Source organism: Nyctereutes procyonoides, unplaced genomic scaffold (assembly GCF_905146905.1).
Source record: "Nyctereutes procyonoides isolate TBG_1078 unplaced genomic scaffold, NYPRO_anot_genome, whole genome shotgun sequence".
NCBI lineage: Eukaryota > Metazoa > Chordata > Mammalia > Carnivora > Canidae > Nyctereutes > Nyctereutes procyonoides.
Genome location: NW_026575140.1, coordinates 70,673,642 through 70,690,167, shown reverse-complemented (window position 1 = coordinate 70,690,167; position 16,526 = coordinate 70,673,642). Strand labels below are relative to the sequence as shown.

The 16,526-nt window shown below is 40.5% G+C and overlaps 1 protein-coding gene across 1 annotated transcript; it reads right to left on the bottom strand.

Annotated features, from left to right (window-relative positions):
- Positions 1-276: 276 nt before the first annotated feature.
- On the bottom strand, positions 277-10,610 carry REXO2 (RNA exonuclease 2). Its single transcript, XM_055306778.1, has 7 exons — positions 10,380-10,610; positions 9,412-9,495; positions 6,226-6,303; positions 5,505-5,616; positions 4,012-4,120; positions 2,617-2,670; positions 277-714 (listed from the first exon to the last, which is right to left on the bottom strand). Exons 1-7 carry the CDS (start codon positions 10,524-10,526, stop codon positions 585-587), a joined length of 714 nt encoding a protein of 237 aa, XP_055162753.1. The 5' UTR covers positions 10,527-10,610; the 3' UTR covers positions 277-584.
- Positions 10,611-16,526: the final 5,916 nt, after the last annotated feature.

Below are 16,526 nucleotides of genomic sequence, written 5' to 3'. Positions count from 1 at the left end.
ATGACGGACTTGAATTTCTTGGGTACAGTGAAAAGTAGCTAACCAGAGCTCTGGTACTTTGGTAACTATAACAGTGAGTCCAAATTCACTTCTCTGAATCTATCCTTGACACATAGAAGGTAGAACAGGACAAGTTCATCTCCTGTTTCACACACGAAAGTAACCCATTCCTGACATCATTAAGAGAACTGAAACATTAACCATACCACTGACAAAAAACCACCATTTCCAATGGTGTACCAGTCAAACTACTAAAGAATAGATGGTACAAAAACGTTTGCATTTCAATAGAACTAGCTTTATTATTATTATTATTAAACAAAAGAAATGGTCTAAAAGCAAATGCAGATATGTACCGAGGGATGGACATGACCTGGTACTTACAGAGATGCTGCAGTGTCATAAATGAAAACAGAATGTTAGGAGAAAAATGATATTTCAGGTGATGTCTGTTTGAATAATCTGGAGACACAAGTGAAAGAAGGTGCTGTGTCAAGCAATCAGCAGGAACAAAACAGAAAACCAAATGCAACTACCAGCAGCTGCTTCCCGAGAACTATGTGCCGACAGCATGAGCACTGCCATCAACTCACAGTCTTCTCATTTTCCCCGTTTTCTATAATTTTCCTCTTCTTTTCATCTGTTTTCTTCTTGAAGATGTTATTTCGGTAGAACTGAAGTTCTTTGATGCTTTCGCTAATGTCATCAAGCGCCCTACAAGCAAACACATACTGATTTGAAATGTCCACAGAGGAAGTAATCAACAGGACTTCTTACACAGTAACAAGACTTACGAAGGTAAATGCCACTATCTGACATCATAAAGAGGAACATTTCAATAAAGCAAATCTAAGTTTTGTTTTTTTTTTTTAAAGTGAGTTGGAGTAAAAATTTTCCTAAAATTTATCAAATAAAGTCTCCTAACTGTCCTATTCAAGATGGTGAAGTGTTCTATGGGGGGAAAAAAAGAATTCTAGTGTCAAGTAAGTCTAGGAAAACCTAGATCAAACATTCCTTTTCTGAACTTCCCTGCAAAGTATTTTATATACTAATGTGTATTGCAAATTTCCAAGGGGAGGCTGTACTACACACACAGTGTTTCTAAATCTTAATCGACCACATTTGTGGAATAGTCATTAACAGCTCATGGAACAGAGTTTGGGAAACATGGTGCAATACTGACAGCCCTACACAAAATATATGGACATGTGCAAACATAACTCACGATTCAGTCATGATAAACATCATCGACAGTACCAAACCATTACAGAGGATCTACTTCCTCTCTGGCAAAGATTTGTGCTACAACCAGCTAGAATAGCCTCTCTTCTACTCCAATATGCTGTTTCTCATCTGCTGAGGTCTGAAAATCAGGTAACCAAAATTATCTGAACCGTGTGCAGATCAGTAAACTCTGTACAATAAGCCAAAGGCCTCTTCTACAGAATAAACTGCACTCATGTTAGTGCGAGAGTTTTATAATGGTTATTGCTGTGACTGAGGGGAGTTCTGCTTTCTTCCCTGGTCTTGGATATGCAGCAGAGAGCTCAGACTGTCGAATTTACAATCTGACTAAATCAAGGTATAAGGTATCTTACCTACATCTTCAATCCAAAAAACATCTGAAAATCCAACGGGCTTTTATGACTATGTGGCAAAACCTGATCTTAACATGAAGCTGTATATACTTCCTAGTAATGCCATTTGGTGTGCATATCCGTATGTTTTGCTGCAGAATCATCAATGTGTTTGATCATGGGATGCTTCTTCAGACCTTGTATGGCATATTATATAATGGCAAACACTACAGATACGCTATTACCAGTCTAAAGCTTGAAAAATTCTGAAAGACATCAAACCCTAATTGTTTCAGATTAGGTATTCTAAACCTGTGTTGCTGTGCAATGGTCCGTGTAATCTACCCCTACGAGGAAACACTAGAATACCAGGGTTTTTACAGCAGACTTGGTCTGTTTGCCTACAACCGTATGTAGGGACTCAGAACATGGATGAACTAAATGTCCAGCTGCTAAATCCCCAATCAAGTCTTATGTTCCTCCTGAAAAATGACAAAATTTAAAAAAAAATTTTTTTAAATAAAAAAGCCAGTACAGGACACTAGATAAACAAGATCTTCAAATTTCTTGTGTACCTGTGCCTGAGTCTATAGACATAATATAGAAAAGATCTGAAAAAAAAAAAAAAACCCTCAAAAGTGTCCAAAGTAACTATATTACAAAATAACTATGTTACACAACTGTCCACAAAGTGTTCTAATTAATTTTAAGTCGCTACAAGTATTCATACCCTTGTGGGGGAAGAATCTTAGTACTGCTCATTACTAGAAAGATTACAGACTGTTTCATCACACCTATAAACTAAGCTATCTTTTAGTTTTAAAACTGTGGTAAATACATAAGATGCTGCATATCTCAGAACGGAATACTAGAATCCTGACCAGAGTTCTTAATAATCTTAGCAAAAGAAGGTTATCTTTATGCCAATTGACCTTTATTTCCCCCTACCCCCCAAGAGAGGGCAGAAGAGACACTGTTTTAAGCAGTCAGGAATTCGGGATTATGTGCATGTCAAGCACTTGGAAGGACCCAAACTTACCTGTGAGAGGCAGCCTTCTTTGGTGCAAATTCATATTCTTCTGGATACCAGCGTCTATACACAGCAAAAATGGAACTCTCAAAGGAAACTGTCTCAAATATACTGGATAATTACCTCCTTCAAGTTACTTATTAACACTGGAAACGGGACTTTGGGTTGTGACTATCAAGATGCTTCCTTGCCGGGGACTCTCTTCTACCCTCTCTTCATCCTATTCTCTTAGGGTAAGCTCATCCTTGTCTAGGATTCCTAGATCCATTCCATTCCAGCCCTCTCCTTGTTTGTCATGGACAGGCAACCACCTGCTAGACCTCTCCACCTACAGATCAATCGGACATTTCTAATCAACATTTATAAAACCACACTATCCTCAAGACCTCCCTTCTCCCATCCACCAAATCTGCTTTTGCTCTTATTTCCCCCTTTATCTTTCAATAGATTCATCATCTACCTAACTGCAAAACAGAAACACTAGAATTGCTTTAGAGCTTTTCTTTCCCTACCATGCCAAGTGACATTCTCAGATGGGACGTTCTCTGCATCCTTCTCTGCAACCCAAGTGCCATGTCCCTAGCTCATTCTTCTCTCTCCAATAAGGCAAAAGTCTCCTTTCTTACTTCCCTCTTTTCTTGCCACCTTATAATTAGAATGATCTAATCCTATCTACTCCTTCTACTTACACTTTTTTAAAGGAACCTATCCCTTACATTAACCATCTCAGCCCACCACACAAGCCCTATGCCATTTGGCCTCAGATCCCACCTTTTCCAAAGTGTGTGCTTGGATCTTCCGCATTGATGAACTATTTAATCCCCTTATCCTCCTGAGCCCTCATTTCTTCATCCTTCTGCCCGTTCTCTGGAATCCTCCCTCCCTCTTTACTTAAATGGCAGGAAAACATCTACTCCTCTTCAAATCTCAAATTTCCTATGTAAAGCTTTCCCCAATTTCCCATTCCTCCCTCCAACATTTAGGGAGGGGTGCCTTTCCCCTTGGGTGTTTTCAATATTCAATATGCACATTTCCATTACAGAAGTCATCACACAGTATATGTGTAAGGTGTGTTTTTTACACATCTGTTACCCCACTAGTTTCTACGCCATTTTAAGGCTTTTCATCTGTCATGTTTCCAGCACACAGGCCAATGCCTGGCACAGAGTGGTGCTCAATAAACTTTCTGGACTAATGAAATTTATACAAAAGATTTTTGACATTGTTTCCCCCATTTCTCACCGGTCCAGAATCAATTAAGGACCTGTCCAAGTGAGAAAGGGATGAAGTTACTCACCCACTGGGCACCTTCAGTTCTACAGTTCTATTCAATTACTTTCCACAAATTCCCAATTAAAACATGCTAAATGAGGCAATTTAATGTGTCCTAAATATAGCCCTTACCTGCACAGTTCTTTAACAGTGCTCACATCAATTATTCTATAATGAAGATGTTTCATGAACTGGGGCATGTATTTGTCAAGAAACTTCTTATCTGCATGAACTGAATTTCCTAGAAAGACACGAAGCATACCGCATCTGTGTATTTCTAGCAATATACAACAGAATATAAAAATTCATTAACGGGTATGGAAATGGAGATGATTTTTTTTTTTAAATTCAGATAATTCCTAAAAGCATCCCAGAACTTTTAAATCAGGTTTGAGTGCATCTGATTTGGTTACAAGTACGGACTTCTGAGTATTTAGTCAGTCTAGCTCATAATACATTTATAAACAGCCTCTCTATGGACAAAAGGATAAATCTATCATTCCACATACTTAAAATAATGCACAAATCTATTTGTTACTTTTTCAGATCATACCAGATGTGCAAATTTTCTCCCAGTGTCATGAAACCCACACTATTAACGCTAAAAACTTAACTGAACCACATTAAGTAATAACCACATTAAGTAAATAAACCTTTATTCACATTCCAATTTTAACAAATCATATCCATATTCATGTTTCCATACAGTAATTTATATAAAAAACACTAAATTTCAAATAAGTACTTTAAAATAGACACCACCAGCCACACTAGCTAGAGGGAAAATATATATACAATATATGCTCTAGTAGGTAAAGTCAAACTTTTTTAAGTGAAATTTAAGGAAAGTGTAAGTTATCACATCAATTACATATACAAATACAAATACACCTCCACAGATCATTAACTTTTCCCTGACAGTGGCAGGACTTTCAAAATCCTAGTAGAACCAGCCTGGTTTCTTTAAGAAGTCAATGTTACACAGGAAAAAAATTAAAAAATAAAAACAGGTGGACATTTTAGATTAAGAGACTGAAGAGACAGAACCAAGTAAAATGCATGAGTCTTGATTGAGTCCTGGTTCAAAAACAATTAGACATTTTGCATGTGGACCAGATCTCAAACGGTATTACTGAATTATTTTTAACTACCTTAAACATGATATTGATATTGTGGCTACATAAGAACATGTCCTTACTCTGAGGAAATGCTTGATGAAGTACTTAGGAATGAGACATCAAAACGCTTGCAATTTACTTTCAAATGTCAAAAGAAAAAAAAAAAAAAAAAAAAAAAAACCAGAGGGAAAACAAACATGGCGCAAGGGTAACCGTTACTGAATCCAACTCTCCTGTACATGTGAAATTCTTCCATGATAAAAATGGGAGAGGAAATATTATTGAGTGAGTCTACGTACCCCAGATGCCATGTTGGGTTTCAGGGCATTTCCCCAATACTCATGTTACAAATTACACAAAGAAACGTGAACGCAAAATTAAGATGTATAATCCAAATCAGGGTAAGTGAAAGGCATGATGGTCTTAGCTGGTCTTTCTGGAACTGCAGTCTCTTGAACCACTACAATGGAAGACTATCTACAAGGTATACATAGGATTGGATTTTACCTGCAAGTGGACAGAGCCCCGGAGGAGTCTGCTGTCGTACAAAGGACAGAAATTCATACTCTGCCTGCTGCAATGTCATTGTACTCTCCTTCACTGCCTTGGTTAGACCAGACTGCAAGAGAGAATCCCCAGCCCCCACCAGAAACACATCAAGTCAGTTTTCAAAGGCATCCAGAAATGAAACTTCACTTCTAAAATGGGCAAATATAACCATAGATGGACCATTTATAATGCACAAGTTCAAACTGAAACTGCCATCTTTGCACTGATTTTTTTTTTTCCTTAAAGAATCCAGGTCATATAAGCTATGTTCCTGATTGTTAATAGCATTTCCACACAGTCAAAAAAGATGGTGCTCAAAGTCCAAGGATATAAGCTCTGGGATGAAACAACTATTAACAGGTGAGCAGCACGCCCCCTTCTCTGAAAGTTGATGTCTAACCTTATCCAAAAGACTGATTTGAGCAATGCTTGACAATCCACAATGCGTTCGCGACAGACTGAATGCAGGAGAGGAAAAAAGAGAACATTCACGAGGAGATGATCTCGAGAGGTCCCAAAGATGACAGGTAAACAAGCAAGCAGTCTCCCAGGCTCGCCAAGCAATCTTCCTCTAACCCTTTTTAAAATCCCATCCAACAATGGTATAGGATTCAGATGTGGGAGCAACACGCTTGTTACTGATCCCCAAAGCAGCACTCCTGTTATTTGGTAATGTTACCTTCCCATGATGCTCCTTACACCAATCTGACATGCTGTCCAGTAACTCATCTGGCTGTTTTATAATCAGGTTAGGACCCTGTGGATGGGAAAAGCCATTAGTCATCCAGAATCGACAGGGATAACCGTGGTTTCTGAGGTAAAGTTTACGCTGCTGTCAGGATTAAATATATAGATGGCAGAGAAAGAGAGGAGGGCCCTTTGTTATCTAAGTAGTCCTTATTCATTCCAGCACTGTTTACAATGACAAAACGGAATGACTGAACACACACACACACACATACACACCTCTAAAAAGTGAAATGCCTATTAACAGAGAACACTGGTAGTCTATCAAGGGTCAGCAAACCATAGTCCCAGCCTTTGTATATTTTTGCTTTGTTTTTTTTGTTTTTTACTATCAGTAAGCTAAGAATTATTTTTACATTTGTAAAGAGTTGTAAAACAAACATGTGATAGGTAGTATGTGGCACTCCAAGCCTAAAATATTTACCAGTCTTTTTTTAGAAACTGCTTGCCAACCTCTAATTAGGAGTTCATTTTGGAAAGTGTCTATATTGCCAAGTGAAAAAAGCAAATTGCAGAACAGTATGCACGTGCATGTGATTTCATGTACACATGTTAAAAAAAAACACATACATTTATATATGCATACAAAATGCCAAGAAAATATACAAGTTTTGGGGAATAGGATGCAGCAGCAGAACAGGGCAAAATACAAATAGAGTTCGGATAAAGTTATACTGCTTAATTTTAATGGCACTTTTAGATCAAAAAGTTAAAAAGGTAACTGGTGGGCAGCCTGGGTGGCTCAGCAGTTTAGCACCACCTTCAGCCCAGGGCCTGATCCTGGAGACCCGGGATTGAGTCCCACATTGGGCTCCCTGCATGCAGCCTGCTTCTCCCTCTGCCTGTGTCTCTGCCCCTCTCTTTCTCTCTCCTTCTGTGTCTCTCATGAATAAATAAAATCTTAAAAAATAAATACATTTTTAAAAAGTCTTAAAAAAAATGTAACTGGCAACATCTGGGGGGAAAAAAAAAGCAACACATGGTCCCAAATTCTCTGTTCCATTTAACAGAACACAGAACTTATGAGTGTCTTAGGCAGAGTCCCAGCAATAACAGAAGTCTGACTGGTGGCATTAAAACAAGTCATCTTGGGCATAGTTTCTCCTGTATGATAGCGATAACAAACCGCCCCCCTTTCCTCAACGGGATGTTTAACAAGATAAAAGAAATTACGGACAAAGTTCTTTGAACTTTTTGGAAGAAAAGTACTTTATGAATCCAAGGCATTATTCCTACTAAGCTGGTAAAAATAGTTTGTGATCCCTGAGAGAGATGGCTCGAATTTGACTATCTGACATCTTACAACTAACAAGGAATTTCAGCCAAATAAGAAAACTGGTCAAGGCAATCTCTTAAGAAGCAAAAAACTTGCTCTGATGACATGCTTTTTAAAAAACCAAAAACTTCATATTGGAAAAAAAAAAAAAAACAAAACAAAACCATTTTTAACAAACTATGATGGGAAAAGCAAACTATTAATCTAAGGCAATCTAACTTATTCTAGGTCCCAGTTTGGCACACTAAGCTACCTACAGAAAAATTTTCAGGGTAGGATGTTTGTTCTTCTACCAGCATAAAACATTTTCCTCAGACTCATACACAAGAATAAAACATATTTTCCACAGAAATGACACTTTAGTGCCAACAGCCCCTGAGCATTTTTTTTTTTTTAAACATTCTTATCCTCATCTGACTGAGTCTATTTACAAATGCTACACTCATCTGCAGCTGTGTGAATACAGACCCAAATTTCCTCCAGGGTACATATTAACTAACTGGTCCATTAAACTGTCAGTATTTCACATTATATCAACAGTCTAAAGGAAAAACTCTTCTTCAGCCAAGGGTAAGTAGGGCTCACAAAATAAAGACACTTCTCTTCACTATTCATCCGCAGTAAATTCCAAGTGACAGGAAAAAAACAACCAAACCTAAAACGCAGAACTTTATTTATATAAAGCTAAAAAAAAAAAAAAAAAAAAAAAAACCACAGGAGCTACTTGTTACAATGAGAAACACCAAGTCTCATGATTTTCCTCCAGCTGATGTAGCAAGTGGTAACTCCAGGATGTATGCCTGGTACTCCACAAAAGTAGCTATTCATCTATACAGGCCTTCTCCCATCCCTTACCTACTAAGTGGAAGTCTTACTGTAGATTTATGAAATCCACTTGATGTAGGGAGCACATCATTCCTGCTCTCTGGGAACTGATTCTAACAGGACTAACCTTTTCCCACAAACATCCCTACTGTGTTCCTATTTTGTAGTTCCTTAGGGCCTCTGAAACTGCTGACAATATGAGACCGGGGACCAATTCCAGGCCCACTACCAATCAGATGCCCTCGCACACTTCTCAAATGCCTCTTAAGCGTCCAAAAGGCAACAGGTGTGCTATTCTGCTTAATGCTTCAGTTAAAAGCTGCATGTTAAAACCTTAATCATGCCCAATACAACAAGAGACTATTCTGATTCTTTATCAACAGGAATCCCAAAGTCTTACTATAGATCTAGACAAGCACACATCCTCGTTGAGAAGGCAGAAACTGGACAGAGAGTCAAGTGAAAATTAAGGTGACACTATAGGTTTAAATAAGGTGACAATATAATTCTGGCATGAGTCACTAACCCTGATACAATAGCTGGTTGTCTTCTTATTGGTTAGAAATACTTTACTCAAACTGCCTGGGATAAATTCCTGACTCCCCCAGTAATGAGCCAGGTGGCCCTGCGCGAATTACCCAATACCTCTGTGCCAAAATGTCCTCCTCTATAAAATGAGTATTAACTACCTACCTTATAGTTGCTGTGAAGACTGAGAGTAGAGATGTGAAGCACTTAGAACTGTGTGTAGAACACAGTAAGGTCTTAGTACACGAGAGCATATACGTTTCTGTAACTTTGGGCATGGATTATTGAAAAATAACCAGGATGTGAGACAGACTACTCTGGATCCAGAAGTAACCCTACTATGACCTAGCATATTCCTTTGGAACTTAACCTATATGTACCTCAGTTTTATTATTATTATTTTTTTAAATAAACAGATGGGGGAAGAAAGGATTTAGGTTTCTAATACACTCTATAAACAGTATGACTGGATTACGCGGCATCACCTACTTCAGCCAAAATGTTGAGATCAGAGTCAGTTATCAGACAGGCCATCTCAATAATCTGGTCCTTCTCAATGTCCAATCCTGTCATCTGCAATCAAAAACAAATATGAAACACACAAAACCATCTTTCCGGTCTATTTTTCTCAATTTCATTGAACAGTAATTCCCTCAAGCATATTCCACTTATATCCCATTGCCAGGATAAAAGGGACAATAATGCTTCTCTGGCAAGCCCCCGAGGCACTAAACATGAGTCATTTATTCCATAAATATTTACCAAAGGCCTGCTATATGTCCGGCACCCCGGTTCTACTGTGGGACGGATGCAAAGTCAGCAAAATTGAGGGCTGACAGCATTCAATTTGGTAAGAGTTAGACAACTCCCATCACTACATCCCCGCAGTTCACAAAGTTTTCGTGTCAACGACGCGCCTTGATCTCCATCACCACCGAGTGTAGAAAGCACTGCTGTTACCCCCATTTCCTAGGTAAGAAAACTGAGGTTCAACTGAGGGGGGGGGGCTTCGGCAGGAGTATGGAAAACCCAAAGGGATCAGAACTGGGTTCTAGTCCCAGCTCAGGACCTAACAGCGTGACCTTGAAGGAGCTCCATCCTCTCCCCGGGCGGGCCTCAGTTTTCTCGTTTGTGGGAGAAGAGGTAAGGCTGAGTCATCTCTGGAGTCCCGTCCAGCTAAACCAAGCCAGGGTCCCGGGAGGCTGCGGAAGGGCGGGGGCGGGGCGGGGGCGTCTGGGGTCCAGCCCAGGGACCCTGAGCCCCGAGCGGCCACGGCGGCGGGGGGCGGCACCCGGGCGGGGGGAGCCCTACGGAGGAGCCGTCCCCTCGAGAAAGCAAGCGCACGGCCCGGCCCGGCCCAGCCCGCCGCCCCCGCCCACCTGCCGCCCACCTGCCGCCCCGGGACCCGCCGCGACGCGCCTCGCCCGCCTGCCCTCGCCCCCGCCCGCCGCACTCACCTCCAGGTCCACCCAAACCATCCGCTGAGCCATGCTCTCCCCTGCCGCCATGGCTGCGCCACCTTCGCGGACACCTCGCGACCCGAACCGCCCGCGGCTCCCACCCACACCTCGCAACAGCCTGGAGCCCAGGGAGCCGCCTAGCATCACCCGGCGCGAGCCGCCGCGGCCCCAGCCTCGCAGCCTCCCAGCCTCCCAGCCGGCGCGGGCGCAGGCGCGATGGTCGCTAAACGTCGCAAACCCGCGGGGAGGCGCAGGAGCCCAAACCACAAGCCCCAGCATCCAGTGCGCCGGCCGGCCCTGCACAGCCCGGCTCGCCTGCCGAATGGGCTCATGGGATTTGGAGTCTCGCGCGGTGTTCCGACCGCTTTCCCCCACCCCCGCCACGTGTTTTCGGATGTTAACTGGACGCGCATGTTTTCCTGAACTAAGTTTATTCGTTTCGCAGAGTTATTTCCTGAGTTTTGGGTTAGTTGCAAACCGCCTGGTTGAGAAAGAAAGCTTCTACTTTATTTGGTAAAAAAAAAAAAAAAAAAAAAAAGAACTGGTTATTTTTTTTCTTTCCAAATCTATCCTTGCCCTTTTGCTCCCCCCCCTTTTTTTTTTTTTAAACTTACCTGCAGCTCAGGTCCACACTGAGTATTTTCCTCGTCGACACACAGCAGGATTGCGGTGTGCTGCTTTTTTAGGCTAGAAGGCCAAGTCGACTACTGTCGAATCCCTTAGAGATGCGTGAGATCCCTTTAGGGGGGATTGAACATTACCTGTTCAATGAGACTTTCCTTCTTTGGCAAAGGGTCGCTCCTTATTCCCGATGCAGGGAGGTGGTCTGTGTTATCAGCTCAGCTGTAGGGTGTCCGTGGGAAGGACTTCCTGCTTCACCCTTTCAAGTGCTCAGAGTTTAAATCTCGTCCTTTCATAAGGAACCTATGCAGCAAATTAAGATGAACTAAAACAGCTGGTTCGCTCTGTAATCGGCTTTGGTTTTGATCGAAGTATCTGTCAGAGGTAACTGTTGTTTCCATCATTTCCAGGAGTCGAGAGAGCCACCAACAGAACCAGTGGACCCTGTAGTGTCAAATTGCGTGAGTCTCTTAAATCTTGGCTATTCAGTAGCAAATCCGCGTGCAGCGCGCGACTTTGTCACGCGTATTGGCCTCCGCCTGGAATCATTAATATACCCTCTTTTTTTTTTTTTTTTTTTCTGAAAGCCGTATTGCCACTAATTACAGAGCTTGTGGTCCATCGCACAGTAATTCATACCTGGTGAGCTGGTTTTGTGAGAGAGAAACTTGTTGCCTAATCAGAGTTGTAAGGACAGTGTAGTATACTGGGTATCACCTGCAACTCCTTTGGTGTAACCCAACCCACCACCTGCCGGGGCACATAGGAACTCTTTGAAGGGTCATGAAATGGGGTGCACAGATTGCATACTTCATAAAGCCTTTTATTGTGCGCAGTCTGTATACATTATAACTGCATCGCCTGATGAGTCACATTGTTTTGCTATAGCTTTTTACTCATGTGTAGCCTACTTTATAAGATAGTCTACATTCCTTCCTTTTTTCCCTTAGTTTTTTTTCCCTTAGTTTTTAACTTGATTCACAGAAAGTAGAATCAACTGAAGTGCAGAAACTTTTATCAATTGGGCTTTTTATCATCCTTCTGAAGGATTCTTAGTTCTTTAAATTTTCACAGAACACCTTTTGCTTTCAAAGCTATTACTGGAACACTGTTTTCTTAGAAATCACAACTTAGAAAATGCTGTTTCACACTTAAGAACTTATATCCTGAAAATGTATGACCTTGATTTTAAAATGCTGCGTAGTTAAAATTATGTGTGGACATTTTTCAAACTTAGGTTTTCATAGTAACGTACTTTATCACGATAAAGACACACTTTAGGTAAATGGTGCTATAATGTAAGGAGACTGAACAGTTGTTGGGTTTTGTGTGTCATATCATTGCATTGGTGATCTTAAAGATTAAGGTCCCAAAGCAGAGCAACGTATGCACCAAATTCACAGATTCCCCCCCCCCCCGCGCCCCCCATGTATATGAGGACAGACACAAGAACATGAAACGCTAGAATCTGCAAGCAGCCTCATCCCACAGCGGGCTCAATCATCTCTTTGTCTTTTCCACACCACTCTGTCAGATACTTTGTTTTTTCAATTCTGTTTCCGGTCCCATAAAAACTGCTTTTGTTAAGTAACAAGGTTATAGTGATAAGAAATCTTGTTCTCTAATATCACAGACTATTACAAACTTTGGTGTTTGAAGTCATTTTAGTGACAATAGAACATCTCTTACTCAAAGAATCTGAGCCCCTGTGAGTCACTGACACAGAGAAGCTGCTTCAATTGTCACCCCAGGGGGCAGAGATCAGATAAAAGGTGTTCAGACACAGCATTCCACATTTATCTTGACTTTTTAGTGTCTAAATAAGAATAAGCAGGGCTCTGAGTTATCTTCTCAGCACTGCTGGTAGTCAGCCCTTGATGTTTACAACAGAATCAATGACAATATTTCTAGCAGAACATGGCCAAGGCCACACAAACACTCCCCTAATTGGGAAATCATTATTTTTTTTACATTGCTTTTACTTTGATTTTCTTAATTGTAGTAAAATAAAATTTCCCATTTTAACCACTTTTAAGTGTGCAGTTCAGTGGCATTAAGTGCATTTACATTGTTGCACAACCATAAATGCCATGCATCTCCAGAAATTTCTCATCTTCTCAAACTGAAAATACATATTAATTAAACACTAATTTCCCATTCCCACCCACCCAACCCCCTCACCCAGCCCTTGGCCATTCTTCCTGTGTCTCTGAATTTGACTACACTAAGTACCTCAGATAAGTGGAATCCTAAAATATTTGTCCTTTTGTGTCTGGCTTATTTCACTTAGCACAATGTCCTCAAATTTCATCCATGTCATAGCATGCATCAGAATTATCTTCCTTTTTAAGGCTGAATGATATTTCATTATATTTTTATTAATATGGCATCTTGTTTTTCCAGTCATCAGTTGATGGGCACTTGGGTTGCTTCTTCCCTTTGGCTATTGGAAATACTGACATGGTTTTATATATATATATATATATTTTTTTTTTTTTTCACTTGAGCTTTCCTACCAGGACTTCCCCATCCCTACTTTGCTCTCTCACTTCCTAAGCAAAGACTATACAATAATCCAGAGGCTATCCCCACTCCCCTTGGTTCCCTTTTAGAACCATTCCAAATCCTACCTTTTAAAATGTCCTTCCCTATACTACTCCCTCTTAGAAGTCCTGGTTCATCCTGTTAATTGTGACAGCGAGTTTATAAAACTAACGTTAAAATTGAAAAAAATAAAATTGTGTTGTGAACTTGATCTGATATGCTTTATCACCATTCTATTAAACTAGACTTTAATTTTCAAACACATTTTTTTAAAGATTTTATTTATTTATTCATGAGAGACACACACAGAGAGAGAGAGAGAGAGAGAGGCAGAGAGGCAGAGACACAGGCAGAGGGAGAAGCAGGCTCCATGCAGAAAGCCCGATGTGGGACTCGATCTTGGGACTCCAGGATCACGCCCTGAGCCGAAGGCAGACGCTCAACCGCTGAGCCACCCAGGTGTCCCCAAACACATTTATTTTTGTATTTTCATAAGACTAGCACAAAGCCATATAATAGTAGCTGTACTAGTTAGTAGTCACCGAAGTAATCAAACTACTTCACACCTGTAAACTGTCCTACAGTTTATAAAATATCTTTAAACAGGCAGTAGGTACCTCATGAATACTTACCGGTTAATGATAATATCTCTTCCTTTCAACTGCTTTGTGGAATTTTGTCTTGAGAAATGTTGACATCAGGTTTACTGCAGATAACTACTGATAACTGTTATTTACTTCCTTCTAGTGATCTAGGGAATAAAGGATAAATCTTTTGCCTTTACCCGTTATCACTGTAAAAAAAAAAAAAAAAGAAGTGGTAAAAATAGAAGCCAAACATAATCTTCAAAATACAGCTTGCACAAAATGGACACTCTATAAAGACTTTCATGGCATTTGAATTGCATTTTATCTCGATTCAGTTCAACAAACACTGAATCCTTGGTGTATATCAAACACTATGCTAGAATATCAAAGCAAAAATACACTTATTAAGATGATATTTATTATACCAGACACTGTAGGTATTTAAGATATTAAGATGGTCTTACCATCCAAGAATAAGATGGTTCATTTTGGGTTTAGAATTCTTTCTTTTTGGGCAGCCTGGGTGGCTCAGCAGTTTAGCACCGCCTTCAGTCCAGGGCGTGGTCCTGGAGACCCGGGATCTAGTCCCAAATCAGGCTCTCTGCATGGAGCCTGCTTCTCCCTCTGCCTGTGTCTCTGCCTCTCTCTCACTCTGTGTCTCATGAATAAATAAATACTTTTTTTAAAAAAAGAATTATTTCTTTTGCAGATAAGGAAACAGCTTTAATTTTTCCATCTGTAAAATAGGTTGACTAAACAAAAACATATAAAATATCTAATGTAATATATAATATATTCTCATTTATTTCTGTAAGCAAATCAGAAGATACAAAATTTAATAAAGGGAGTTGTGCCAATGCTTTAGAGGATTAGAGAGTGCTATGGGAATATAGGGGAAAGGATTCATTTTGTCTGAAGAAATACAGGAGGATGGAAATTGAATTAAATTCTTATAAAAGGTAACTTTTACAACAGGTATTATGGTAAGCCTATCCTAGATAGAAAGAATATCCTTTTTTTAAATTTTTTTATTGGAGTTCAATTTGCCAACATATAGCATAACACCCAGTGCTCATCCCGCCAAGTGCCCCCCTCAGTGCCTATCACCCAGTCATCCCAACCCCCCGCCCACCTCCCCTTCCATTACTGCTTATTCATTTCCCAGTTAGGTGTCTCTCATGTTTTGTCACCCTCACTGATATAGAAAAAATATCCTGAATCTAAGCAACTAGAATGATTAGTCTTTAAAATAAGAGAGAAACCCAATGGAGAGAACAAATGCAAGAAAAGTTCAATTTTGGAATAGTTGGAGTCACACTTCGGAAAGGTTAGACAACTACACAGAGGTATCCAGCAGGCAGCTAGGAAGAGGGCACAGATGGAGACATGAACTTGGAAGTCATATACATAGAGAGGATAGACGGAGCAATGGGAGAGAAGGTTGCAAGTTGTCTAAAAAATACTGCTATAGGCTCAGGCCAAACTTCATTTTTTGCAAACCTAATTTTTAAGCCCAGTTCACACATTAAAAAAAAATCCCAGCTGGATTTATACATGTTGGCACATATTGAACAAACTGGTGAAGCAAGCCCATGAGAAGCAGGTTTCTTGGAAGAGTAGGACAAATCCTGGGAGAGAAATCAACTAAAGGAAGAAGCAGCCAGAAACAAAGCATAGTGTAGCACAGAAGCTGACTAAGTCAGAGGGAGGAAGAGGGTAATTCTGACAACACAGCACCTATCATGTAGTAGATCTGTCTCCTGGCTTACTCCCTACTGGATGTGTGTCTAAAGTCTATGGAGAACAGAGAGGATGCAGGTGTTCCAGAAGAACTTTTTCAATAAAAAGTACATATGATAATGGTATCACACAACACTGCTTGAGTTTTCCACCAGTCCAACAAAATTTTTAAAAAGACAAAACCGAAGCAATGCAGGAGCAAGGGTGGGGAATCAAGAGGAATATTTCTTCTCATTCTTCATACTTACCTTCCATGTGGAAGAAGGGCCACTGCGTAACAGTTCTGGCCTCTTGCACCTGGCCTTGCTAATTTCTCCATGAAAACATGGAGTAACATTTCAAGATTTGAAACAGGAAATCAGACAAGGGCAACCTCGTACAAAGGCAGTGTCCTGAGGTTAGGCTTGTTTAGAGGTCCTGCAAGTACTTGTGAAGGAGGCTTTGCAGAGCTGAGGTCCTGTGTGACTCAGGTGGAGGGCCTCGGAGAGGTAAGTGTGAGTCCGTTCGGTCAGCTTCTCATTGGCACCCCTCAGGTTGTTCAGATTTAGCCTCTTGCACCTGGTGCTGTGCTACTACCAATTTACCTGTAGATCTCTAGGTGTCTTGATTACAAACTTGAATCGATTAGTAAGTAACATTGCAACCGAATTTA